Genomic DNA, 12919 nt, shown 5'->3' on the forward strand with positions numbered 1-12919 from the left:
CTATCAAAGAGCATTCTGAACCCCACCAATGATAAACTTAGGCCAAACTTCCTACACAGAACCCCCATGACCAAAAGGCAATACTGTGTTTTCTGATGGTCTTTAGCAACCCCTCTGACACCCCCTTGCAACCCCCCAGGGATCCCAACCCCCAGGTTGAGAAACACTGTATTAGAGGATGTATTGGCTTCATCCCCAAACAGGGTGGCCAGATCTCAAGGCTCCAGTTTTCCTTGTGTCCAAGCAGGAGACAATGGTGCAAATTCTCATATTTTGGCAAACTCAGATCTAGGTAAATCTCCAGCTCAGCTAGCTGCAGACTATAATTTGCAAAATGTGCAGTAGTTGTTGCTGCAACTGATGAACTTTTTTCTTGTAGGATGGATGGGCTACTTGTCTAGCACTTTATCGCACTAACCATCTATTTTGCAACAACCACATTTGTGTAGATAAGGGATCTTCAAACTTTTTTAGCAGGGGGTTGGTTTGTGGTCCCTTAGATTCTTGGGGGAACCAAACTATGGTTTGAAAAATCACCATCAACATCAACAACATCATGGTTATAAAAACATGTGACAATTCCTAAGCACACAGATTTAGGAGCTTTTGGTGTGTTTTAGGAATAGGAGATCCATAAAGAGAGGAAAACTACTAGCAGGATGCACAGAATGCTGTGTGATAGTCATCTTTCTCCTTGCCTTCCAGTCATTGTAGCTCCAGGGCTCATTCTGTGCTCTGCTCTGCAACCACTTCAGGCTAGAAGTGAGTAGGTTAGTTAAATGTTCCTTCTCCCAATTTACGAAGTGAGAAGGAATTATGTCCTCATTTCACCTTATTTGGCAAACAGCCCCTTAACGAAGATTTCTATCTTAATTTCCAAGTGGGAAAATATTATCTCCCTCCCAACCCCCCTCTCTCTCAATTTGTGTTGGCAAACATTGTAGTTGCTATCTTATGCACTACTTCTTAAACTATGGGTCCCCTTAACTCAAAGTCATGAAATACTTGGCAACAGTAAAAGTTTCCTGAATGCTACCCTTTTGTGATTTTTACAGAGGACACTGAAGAAAATTCTTCAGCTAAACTCCACAAAAAGGAAAATCAGCCTGATTAGCAAGCCTTGCAAATGCTGATTTATCAACAGTAACTGTTTGGTTTTTATACCTATTTTAAACACCTAGTGTTGTGGGCTAATGGGAGATGTAGTCCGGGGCATCAAAAGATCTGCCCTTGCAATAAAATAATCTTACTTTTAAAGATAAAGCTCATTCTTGGACTTTTCCTTTGGGTTCAGATTAAATCATTGAATCTCAATTCTGTAGGACTGTAAGGAGGGAAAAGATGGGGTATTTCTCTTTCTGTCTTGTCAGTGGGTTTGCTAGAGACATCTGGCCAGATACTAAGGGAATCAGGATGCTGGGCTTTAATAGACTTTTGGTCCAATGCAGAAGCACATCTCCTACCAAGCATTGTTCCAGCTGTTATTCAACTGAGCTGGAACAGATTGTGGGCTGCTTCATTAAGACAACATTACTACAAAAGCCTGGAAAGGTTACTATTGGACTGCAATAGGATTGTAGCTCTTCACTAATTCTGTGGAAGCAATGACTAATTTGCCTGCTGTAAGAAAGTTTCACCCCACCTCTAAATTTTGGGAAGCCATTCACAAATCAGGATTTACTCTGTGCAAAATTTACACATACTTCTTTTATGCAGAAGGCAGCACTTTTCTGTGCAGAAAATAAGATTTCTTATATTGTGAACATAAAATGCTATTTCCTGTGCAAAACAATCCTGAGTGACTTTTGTACAGAATAAGTTCCCATTTCCATATTTTTTGTGCACAAAACAGCATTTGTTACACAAAAATAATCCCATGTTTTCTCCACAGAAAATGCTGTTCTTTTCATGAAAAAAATTATGTGTGAATTTTCTGCAGAATAAGTCCTCACTGATTTTTTTTATCAATCCAGGGTTTGTCTCACTAGCATTCTGCAACACTGAAAAAAGGTTACAGTAGAGTCTCACTTATCCAGCCTTCGCTCATCCAACATTCTGTATTATCCACCGCAGTCTGCCTTCCACCAAAATCTACAGCTGTTTCAATACATTGCAATGTTTTGGTGCTAAATTTGTAAATACAGTAATTACTACATAATGTTACTTTGTATTAAACTGCTTTTTGTCAATTTGTTGTAAAACATAATGTTTTTGTGCTTAATTTGTAAAATCATAACGTAATTTGATGTTTAATAGGCCTTTCCTTAAGCCATCCTTATTATCCAACATTTTCGCTTATCCAACGTTTTGCCAGCCTGTTTATGTTGGCTAAGCGAGACTCTACTGTATTTGATAATTTTTGGAATATTTTAAAATTTCCATTCTTAGATGACAAATTTCAGAATTCCTCAATGTAATAGTTTATGGCTGTGCTTCTGGAAGGATTAAGGGAGTTAGAGTTCCAAAAGTAATTTTTCTAAGCTCTGGTTGTAAAATATATTTTGCCAATGATGACTTACCATTTATCTGTAGATTTTAAAGTGGAGGTTGAATGGCTGCTTTTCAAAGATTCTTCGGTTGTAGATTCTAGCAAGGGCTGGACTAAATTACCTTTGGGGTTCTTTCTCAAACCATATGATGATGCAAAAATTAAAAAGTACTTTCCCAAGAGAAAATCTTGGAAATGTGTTGGCTATTTCTATATTTAGTTTCTTCATGAGCAAAATGTTAAGAATCACTTTTTAAAGAGAAAACTTGTGAAATGAATTGGCGGACTTCTCCAGTTTTCTCTAGCTCTCTCCTTTATTTAGGAGTACTCATAAACAATCATGAAAGAAGACTCTGCACACATATGACATAGAAAACACAATTATCAATACTTCATATTTAGTACTTTTGAGGATCTTTCCAAACTTATAGGGATAGAGAAAAAAGGATGGTGCAAAAAAAATATATTGTGTTCTCCCAACTGATTTTTGGATTGCTACAAGATGTAGAAAAGATCTCAAATTAGCAATGAGGTAGATAGATATGCCGCAAGCAGCTAATGAAATATCCTAGTTCTAACTCTGGCCTTATCTATAAACATAATGAAAGTGAAAATGTGTGTATGTGGCGGAGGTGTTTACTTACATAGACAGCATCCCACCTCCACAAACAGGCTATAGTTCCAAGTGCTGAGAAGCCTCCAAAGGCACTCCCTCAACTGACATTGCAGGTTATAGTGAACATGTAGCCCAATCCCTGCCAGTGTCCTCCCCAAACACCAAACACCGAAGGAATGCTTTTATTCAGGGACCATTTCATCATAGATGTTCTGTTTTTTCTCCAGAATGGACATCCCAGGGTGCCTTTCTCTCTCCAAATTTGCATGACCCCGCCTACTGCCTCTCATTTAATCCCCAGCCAATGTATTAGAGAGGTTTGGGGGGTGGGGGGAATGACTTGCTCGTGCGAGAGTTGTAGTTCACTCTGCATCCAGAGATATTACCAAACTTCGCAAAACAAACAATGCCTTTCTCAAATATCCTGGGCATTGCCGGGTCCCCAAGCTAGTAAGTAATGCACTGCAGTTTGAGTCAGAAGTGTATCTATGAGGAAATGCAATTCCTACATTTCTGGTTTTGTTGAGTGTGAAACTTTCAAAACTGTTCAGACGTTATATATACCCCTTGTGATGCTAGATGCAAAACAGCAGTCCTAGTTTCTTGTTCCTCCTATCACTTCCGCTCTTTGAAAACAACTTACTTCCATTGCTGCAAACTGGGTTCAGACTCAACTAATTCAATAGAAGAAATAAGAGATGGCGGACTTCTGTCTTTCCAGTATGATCAGGCAAAAGCAAGCTGCTGCAGCCTGTTAGAGCTTCACTGCTTTTCCCATTGATAACTTTTGCCATCTTGAGTAGACTCTTATGTTGACTGTTCACATTTCCCAGTTTTCATCTGTAAAAGGGTACAAAGTGGTAATTCCAGGAAATAGGACTTCTATTCCAAGACAGAGAGCTTTCCAGGAAACTGCATAACTATGAGGTTGATGTTAGAATTGCAGTTAAACTAGCCCAGAAAGCACTGGGAGAGGAAGAAGGGAGTAGATGAAGATATATAATTATATAGGCAACTGAATCAATCTTTCTTAATCTGCCTCAGTGCCGCATACATTTAGACAAATTCTTTTTCGTTTCAGAGTATGCCAAATCCTTTTCTAAAGCTCTCCAAGTTAGTGACCATCACTGCACTCTGTGGCAACAAATTCCATTAGGCATTCTGGAGTTTTTGTTTGATTGGAACATAAAATGCCTGTTTTGACTTTGCATTTTCTTCCATTTCTTTATAATATAATTCTACACAGGGAAGGGAAAGTGGCTGCGCACTACATTACATAAATGTTTCAAGTGGCACCTCCTGAAATGGAAAAAAAATGACATCCATTCTCCTTAAATAGAATGCGTTTAATCTAATTCTCATCTAATCTAACAGGAAGTTGATACTCGCACTATTTCAATGCATTTGGGGGCGGTGAGAAGGTGGCACTGAAGAACTGAACATCAAAGTGGAGGAATGGTAAATCAAAGGCAATAAAAGACAAGTAATGAGCATTAAACTGAAATTTTCTAACCAGCCTGGATGTGAACAGAAAAAAAAGAATGTTAGTAAAAACAACAACAAAAACACTTTTGAACATACAGGGGTATAGCTGCGGAGAAGAGAGAATGAGGGCATTGCCCCTTCAAAGAAGAATTATGCCACCTTCCCCAATGAAATATCTATTTAACTCTCAAATACTCAGCATTGCAGCAACTTAACACTTCAATTGAGCAGTTGAAACTACAATTTTGAAAAAAGGGCAGGCAAAGTGACTAAGGGAATACAAACACAGCAAATATCAAAATTCTAGGAGTTTTAAGTTACTAATTTCTTTGCAATGCTAGAAATTTGATGAAAGAACTTTTCATTGGAAGGCAGGAGTCCTATTAGGGTACTATGTCCCCATTGTGTGCTCTCCTCCAATATCTACGCCAGGGTTATTTTAAAAAAGTGGTTATAGAGTAGCCTACATATCAATAAGTGAGGTCCAGCATGGCATAGTGTAGTGGTTCCCAATCTTTCTTTGACCTGGGACCACTTTGACCAGGGACCATTCTCCAACATTAATACCAAAAGGGTTACAGATCATTTTTTGGTCAACTTTAGATTTGATTTGGTTATTTGCTGTGCTGATTCAGAAAATTGCGTTGGATAGACCACATCAACTCTAGTTTCTGATACATGACATATGTCATCCAGTAGCTGCCATCCTCTTGCCCACAGAAAACCATATTTAATAACCTCGAGCTGACTATCCGATGCAATTTTCTGAATCAGCACACCAAATAACCCCTGAAAGAGGTAAAGGTAAAGGTTTTCCCCTGACATTAAGTCCAGCTGTGCCCGACTCTGTGGGTTGGTGCTCATCTCCATTTCTAAGCTGAAGAGCCAGCGTTGTCCGTAGACATCTCTAAGGTCATGACTGCATGGAGCAGTGTTACCTTCCCGCCGGAGCAGTATTTATTGATCTACTCACATTTGCATATTTTTGAACTGCTAGGTTGGCAGAAGCTGGGGTTAGCAGCAGAAGCTCACACCACTCCCCAGATTTGAATCTGCAACCTTTCAGTCAACAAGTTTAGCAGCTAAGCGGTTTTACCCACTGCGCCACCAGGGGCTCCAAAATATAACCCCTGGAACAGAGCTAAAAATGAAGACATAAAGGCCACATGGAACGGTGCCACATGGAACGGCTCTGCTCAGGGGAGGGAGGGGAAGCATCCATCAGGAGGCTTGTTGTCACGCCTTTAGTGGGTAGTCAGCTTCTCCCCTCCTGACATCCTTGTTGCCTCGGTACTATAAGAGGGTTTTGCGAGACCAGTCACTCTTGTTGCAACGGTGTAGTAACGGTGAGACCATGGACCATATTTTAGTTCTTAGGGACCACTGGTGGTCCATGGACCACAGGTTGGGAACCACTGATGTAGTGGTTTGAGCATAACTTTGGAGACCAGGGTTCGAATCCCTGCTCAACCATGCTAACTCATATGGTAACCTCTCTCAGCCTTAGAAGCCTCCTCTGAACAAATCATGCTAAGAAAACCCTCCATGCCAGAAATGACTTGAAGTCACATGACACAAATGAGATTACTTGACATTATTTTGTTTTTTAAATGGAAAATCCAGAAAGTGGTATCTTGTCACCATTATTTTTAAAGACAGGTCTGTACAGTGAAAAGCACATAAACACACACACACACACACACACATTCTGCTCTGAACATTGTTTTATACAGTCCAACCCATGGGACCAGTATCCGCAGTTTCATCAACCTGCATTCAACATTGGCCTCTCTAGGAATTTTCTAGGGCTTACAGGCAATTCTATGTATAAACTCACAGAGATCTACCATTTTCTGTAACACCGATTGCACCTTGCTTGTGACAGAAATCAGATCACAGATTATATCTGAGTCACATTCAGGTACCAAATATTTTAACACCATGTAAAATTACTTAAAAAGAGACCAAGTTACTTCTGTCCAAAACAATGTAAGCCAGAAGTAGCATCAGTTAACAGAATAAAGATTTACATCCAAATCCACCTCCATGAAGTGTTGGGTAAAATATGCCTTGCTTCTGAATTAAAACTTGTATATCTTGGGTGTAGTTGTGTACAAGGAAAGTAAATAATGTAGAAGTAGTCCTCGAAAGAGCCTTTGTTTCTGAATCAAAGTCAAGTCACACGTGATATTCCATTTCATTTATTTATTTGACAAGCAGCGGTATCATCATCTTTTTACATTTTAATGTAGATACAATTATTATGTTATCTGCCATATTACAATATTTAGTCTGTTTTAACATTTGTCTTTTAAGATACATTAAAAAACATCAACTGCAAACGTGGGGGGGCTGGGAGGATGGAGGGAGTGAAGGGGGAAGCATGGTATCCAACCAAAATTTCCACATGTCAGCAAGACTTCATTCACTCTCTCTTTTAGTAAAGTTTCAAGAAATGTCATGACATGGGCTTGGGATATCTATAGGCTTGTTTTTCATTGACGCTCATGACGTGGCACTGGTGATGTTGTAAACAGCAGAAAAAACAGGGGCTGCCAAGTGACCAATTATGGAGGCACAACAGGCCTGCTTTTTTCCCCCACAGGACACACCAAGCAGTGACAGCAATGATCTCCGTACAACCAGATCTGCAGGATATTAACTTCATGCTACATAGCTGTACTCATCCGCTGAGGCCTGGCTCCGTTCAATGTACTGTTTGTCAATCAGAACTTCAATACACTTCTTAATCATGCTGATACTTGGGTTAAACCTAGCTCTTGATTGGCTAATGACCTGTGCAAAAGAGGAAGACACATACTTTATATAACCATCTGCAGTATCAAGTGAGCCACATGTTACAATATGTAAATCACTATGAAGAGACTATATATTGGGTTACTGTGAGTTTCCCATGCTGTATAGCCATGTTCCAGAAGCATTCTCTCCTGATATTTCACCCACATCTATGACAGGCAACCTCAGAGGTTGTGAGGTCAGTTGGAAACTAGGCAAATTAGGTTTATATATCTGTGGAATGTCAGGGTGGGAGAAAGAACTCTTGTCTGCTTGAGGCAAGTGTGAATGTTGAAGTTGGTCATTTTGATTAGCATTTAATAGCCCTGTAGCTTCAAAGCCTGACTGGTTGCTGCTGGGGGGATCCTTTGTTGGGAGGTGATTAGCTGGCCCTAATTGATTCTTGTCTGGATTTCCCCTGTTTTTTGAGTGTGGCTCTTGGTTAATTGTCCTGATTTTAGATATTTTTAATACTGGTAGTCTTTGAAATCCACAAGCATGTGGACCATTTCAACAGAAAGGAGGAAACCATGAAAATGAACAAAATCTGGCTACCAGCATTTTAAAAAGCCTAAAAGTCTTTTAGATATGCCACAATACCTGACATTGACTGGTTCACAGCTTTCAGAGTGCCCACCATGGCATTTGTACAAGATAGTATGTATTACAAAACCCAGAACTCCAATGTACTCAAAACATCACAGGATACCCTACAGTGAATCCTTCTCTCCCTCAACACAATCTCTTACCACCTGAATATTCTTATGAGGAAGCCTACCATGTCAAATCACATCCTCTCTTACCTCCTGAATAAGAGCATTGTGCCGCAGCAGTTTTCGTGCTTTCATGATACGGACTATAGCAGCTTGAAGGTACATTTTTCTATCTTCATCTACAGCACTTCTGGTTTGCTCCATCTCCTGCAATATACAAACAAGCAACAACTGCTAAAGAAACAACAATGCAATGACCACAGGCATTTGTGTACCTCTAGAACTTGAGCTGAGCTAGAGCTATGCTTTTGGCTAGTTAATCTGAGGGAAGCGAATGCTCTGGAAAATGAAGCAAGAGAGGTATATAATCCTAATTATATACCTAAGGGTGGAATATAAATACTGTAAATAAATAAATAAATAAATGGAAACCAAAGACTTTAACAAATTCATTGAGAATGAATGAATCAGTTTTCAGCCATAACAGTTCAATGTACATGTACCAAAATAAAATGTGGCTTAATGTGAATAACTAACAGACAAAGAGACAAAGAGCACTGAAAAATGAACATTTCTGATATTTTGAACAGAACCTAAAGCAGATGTAGTAAAGGTACAGATTTCCTCTGACATTAAGTCGTTGTGCCCAACTCTGGAGGTTGGTGCTCATCTTCATTTCTAAGCTGAAGAGACGGCATTGTCCGTAGACAATCCAAGGTCATGTGGCCAACATGACTGCATAGAGCATTGTTACCTTCCCGAAGCAGCAGGACTGATTGATTTACTTGCATTTGCATGTTTTCGAACTGCTAGGTTGGTAGAAGCTGGGGCTAACAGCAGGAGCTCACCCTGCTCCCCGGATTCGAACTGCCAACCTTTCAGTCAGCAAGTTCTGCAAATCAGCAGTTTAACCCGCTGCGCCACCAAGGCTGATGTAATAAGCCGATGTAGCTTATTGCATTTCCTTTGAACAATGAACTAGACATTTCTGAGAATTCTAACATACAGAATTGAGTTGATATAACTCACAGTATGCCAGAGCTATCTAAAAATAGGCTTTCTGTGTACATTCAAAGACAATACAAAGTTAACCTACTTCTGAGTAATACAATTTTAAAAAGTGACTCCTTGTGAACTTGATGAGCTTTACTCCCGACTATAATAAGCACATTCAGTTTTGTACTGCCAGGGACTTTTTTTGGGATCAGTGGAGTAACAAGTACAATGTGATAAGGTTTAGCCCATTATGAAACAGGAGATTCGGGAGGCATTAATTTTTTAGCTTATCTAGACATTTGTTATGACACATGGTTGAAAGGAATGACATTCCAAGCAGAAACCTTGTACTTTTGGAAGCTGTAATTATTAACATGTTGAAACAACCAACTGCTAGCTAACACTGAACTGATGAGATTGAGATCCATACTGCAATTTGGGAATTCTTTTCTCCCTTTTCTTGTAGGTTACTTGGAGGATAGTTGATAGATAATGTAAATTATGTGAGTGTGCATTTATTGAAATTAGAACTTAAAATATCTTATTTCAAGTGGGAAGTGCACTGTCTGAAGACAAACAGCATCTCTTTTAAATAGTGTGTGGGGCTCTGCCATCATTTTTACTATTTTCTATATAATCTGTTACTGTAACAGGACCAGCTACTACATAGTGATGTAAGTATCTGTTGTTGTGTGTCTTCAATTCACTTCAGACTTATGGTGATTCTAAGCTAAATCTATCACAGGATTTTCTTGGTAAAATTTGTTTACAGGGACTTTGCCTTTGCCTTCTGAGGCTGAGAGAATGTGACTTTTCCAAAGTCAACCATTGTGTTTCCATGGCTAAGCGGGGAATCAAAGCCTGGTCTTCAGAGTTGAAGTCCAATGTTCAAACCATCACACCATGTGTAAGTATGTAGCAGAGCAATGTTTTTCTGGACACCGTAATAAATGTTTGTAATGCTAATAATGTGGCACTTTTCGTAATCTAGTGTTAAGGTAAAGGTAAAAGTTTTCCCCTGACATGAAGTCTAGTCGTGTCCGACTCTGGGGTGTGGTGCTCATCTCCATTTCTAAACTGAAGAGCCGGCATTGTCCGTAGACACCTCCAAGGTCATGTGGCCGGCATGACTGCATGAAGCGCTGTTACCTTCTCGCCGAAGCGGTACCTATTGATCTACTCACATTTGCATGTTTTCGAACTGCTAGGCTGGCAGAAGCTGGGGCTGACAGCGGAAGCTCACGCCACTCCCCGCATTCGAACCTGCGACCTTTCGGTCAACAAGTTCAGCAGCTCAGCGCTTTAACCCACTGTGCCACCAGGGGCTCTAATCTAGTGTATGTCCAGAATATAAAGTAACAAGTACCATGAAATGTTTCTTGAAAAATATCAGGCATTTCTTTGTACTGAAAAACAGTGTTACACAAAATTTATAGTGTGTGTGAAAGTAGTACACACTGAGTAAATATGAAGAAGGATTTTCAGATGATAAATGAGATCAGACATTGAAACAATGTCTGGAAACCTATTGGCACTCCTATTGGTAAAGCCGTTAAAGTGCTTGGTGACTACTCACTCAATAGAGATAAATCACACTCATTAGCCAGATTTACTCTATTTGGGATGAACAACAGGAGTTAGGCCTCCATCTGCCATCTTAAACACTTTTATTGGGAAGTATACCTCACTGAACATAGTGGGCCTTCTGAGAAAAGAGTCACTTGATGATATCATACATGCTTTAGAAAAAAGTTTCATGTTCTGTCAGTGGGGCTACCTTTGAAGACTGTTTGGAAGTTTCAACTAGTCCAACATGTGGCAGCCAGATTGCTAACGGGAGTGACATAAAGGGAGCACACAACCCCTCTGTTGCACCAGCTCAAGGTGCAGGCTTTGGCCGATAAAGCCCTGAACAACCCTGGCCCAAATTACCTGTTTGAATTCATCTCCCTCTATGAACTCTCCTTCTGCGTGCAACTGGTGGGAATGAGAGACAGAGACTTCTTAGTGGTGGCCCCTTGGCTGTGGAACTCTCTCCCTGCTGAGATTAGATCACCCCCTTCCCTCCTGCCATTTTGCAAACAAGTGAAAACTTGGCTTTGGGAGCAAGCATTTGGCATAATTATCTGTGCAATACAGTTGGAACTGCCTTTGGATTGATGAACATGATTATCTGACTTAGGATATATGCACAATAGTCATCTAATGTTTACATATGTTGTTTTAATGTTGTTTTAAATTATTGTTTAATTGCTTTTAATAGTTGTTTGGACATGGAATAATGCCACTTATGTAAGTGCCCTGAGTCCCCTTCGTGGTGAAAAGGGTAGGATATAAATGTTGCAAATAAATAAACTAAAAACATCAAGAAGAAACATGACAGAAAATTGTACAACTGTTTCTAATGAAAGCATTACTTTTTCTGGATTTAGGAATATTTCTTCTTTGGAAGCTTTTAAGCAGAGGCTGGATGGCCATCTGTCAGGGGTGATTTGAATGCAATATTCCTGCTTCTTGGCAGGGGGTTGGACTGGATGGCCCATGAGGTCTCTTCCAACTCTTTGATTCTATGATTCTCGTTTATTCCTCCAAGGAACTCATATATAGCTGTTTTATGCAGCTGTTGTAATCTATTTTATTAGATTCTGGTAAATATGAAAATGTTGAATCGAGACTTGCTCATATTTAGCTAAATTCGACTCAAGTCCGTAGAATTTATGCGAGACATGATATTGCTGTGATGTGTTTATAACCTGAAAGGTTTAGACATGGCAATTTGAAAGTATCTTGGTGCTCATATTTATGTATTTGCCCTATTTGTTTTATTCGCTGTCATCATTCCTTCTTTTCCCAACACCAAAATATTTTCATTGGTTTTTAGAATGTTACAGTTCCATGCCCTTCCTCACATTGGGAGTCAGATCAAAGGAAAGCTGTTAACAATACTTGCCTGTGGTGTATCTTTCTGCATTGATGTAGTGATTTTAAATTTTGTTCGTTTACTGCTGAAGTTCATATTTAATGAAAAAGTAGATTCTGCCTCTATGTCCTCCTGCAACGAGAAAGGCATGAGTCATTTCACACTCTCCCAGACATATATACACACAAGCACATGGGTGGCAAACACATTAACAGTTCATATGTTTCCCCAAGAATGGCTTGCTTGAAAACAACAACAGTTACATATGGCTCACATCTCCTCTGCTGAAATGCAGACACATTACTACTACTTCAAGTTGGCAGGTTTGAATTATTTAACTTCCCTATGGAGCACAGCGTGGCACAAAACAACAAACTCAAACATATCTTTTATAGATATCATTGGTTTTGAAATGAATCCAAGTGTACTGGTGTCCTAAAATGAACACCAATCCTTCTTCAAATTGTTAGACAATTATTACAATCCAAGTAAAATGTTTAATAATAATAATAATGATAATAATAATAATAATAATAATTTATTGCTAATCTACCCTCTCTCCCCGAAGAGACTCGGGGCAGTTTACACATACAAAAGGCAAATATTCAATGCCATATACAATCATAAAAACAGAAGCAAATATAGTAGTCTCGCTTATCTGAATTTTCTGTCTTATCCAACACTCTTTATCTGATGCCCCCCTTTTCCTCCAGCATTCCCCTTTCAATCAAAGGAGCGCTTCCCAACTCTCTTTCCACTCCCAATAAATGAAAAAGTCGAGACAAGGAGGAGGAGGGAGGACAATAGGCAGGATTGGAAGTGGAAGCATCCTCCCTCCTTCTGTGTGATTTCTCCCTCCTCTTGCGCATCTGGGAACTTCCTGCTGGGCCGCTGTAGCCCTGAGG

General features: G+C 39.6%; 1 protein-coding gene across 3 annotated transcripts in view; it reads right to left on the reverse strand.

Moving 5' to 3' along the window:
- Positions 1–6779: 6779 nt before the first annotated feature.
- The window catches only part of CUL2 (cullin 2), a 42527-nt gene continuing 36387 nt past the window's right edge, over positions 6780–12919 (reverse strand). For 2 of the 3 annotated variants that reach the window (XM_060782513.2, XM_060782516.2), the window contains 4 exons: positions 12045–12146; positions 11027–11071; positions 8189–8305; positions 6780–7385 (listed from right to left, as the gene is read on the reverse strand). In XM_060782513.2, the coding sequence (XP_060638496.2) occupies positions 7254–7385; positions 8189–8305; positions 11027–11071; positions 12045–12146 (396 nt within the window). In that variant the 3' untranslated portion in view covers positions 6780–7253. The remainder of the gene's footprint in view (positions 7386–8188; positions 8306–11026; positions 11072–12044; positions 12147–12919) is intronic. The other variant, XM_060782514.2, reaches the window with a different exon arrangement.

The sequence above is a fragment of the Anolis sagrei genome, chromosome 6, assembly GCF_037176765.1.
Source record: "Anolis sagrei isolate rAnoSag1 chromosome 6, rAnoSag1.mat, whole genome shotgun sequence".
Classification (NCBI taxonomy): Eukaryota; Metazoa; Chordata; class Lepidosauria; order Squamata; family Dactyloidae; genus Anolis; species Anolis sagrei.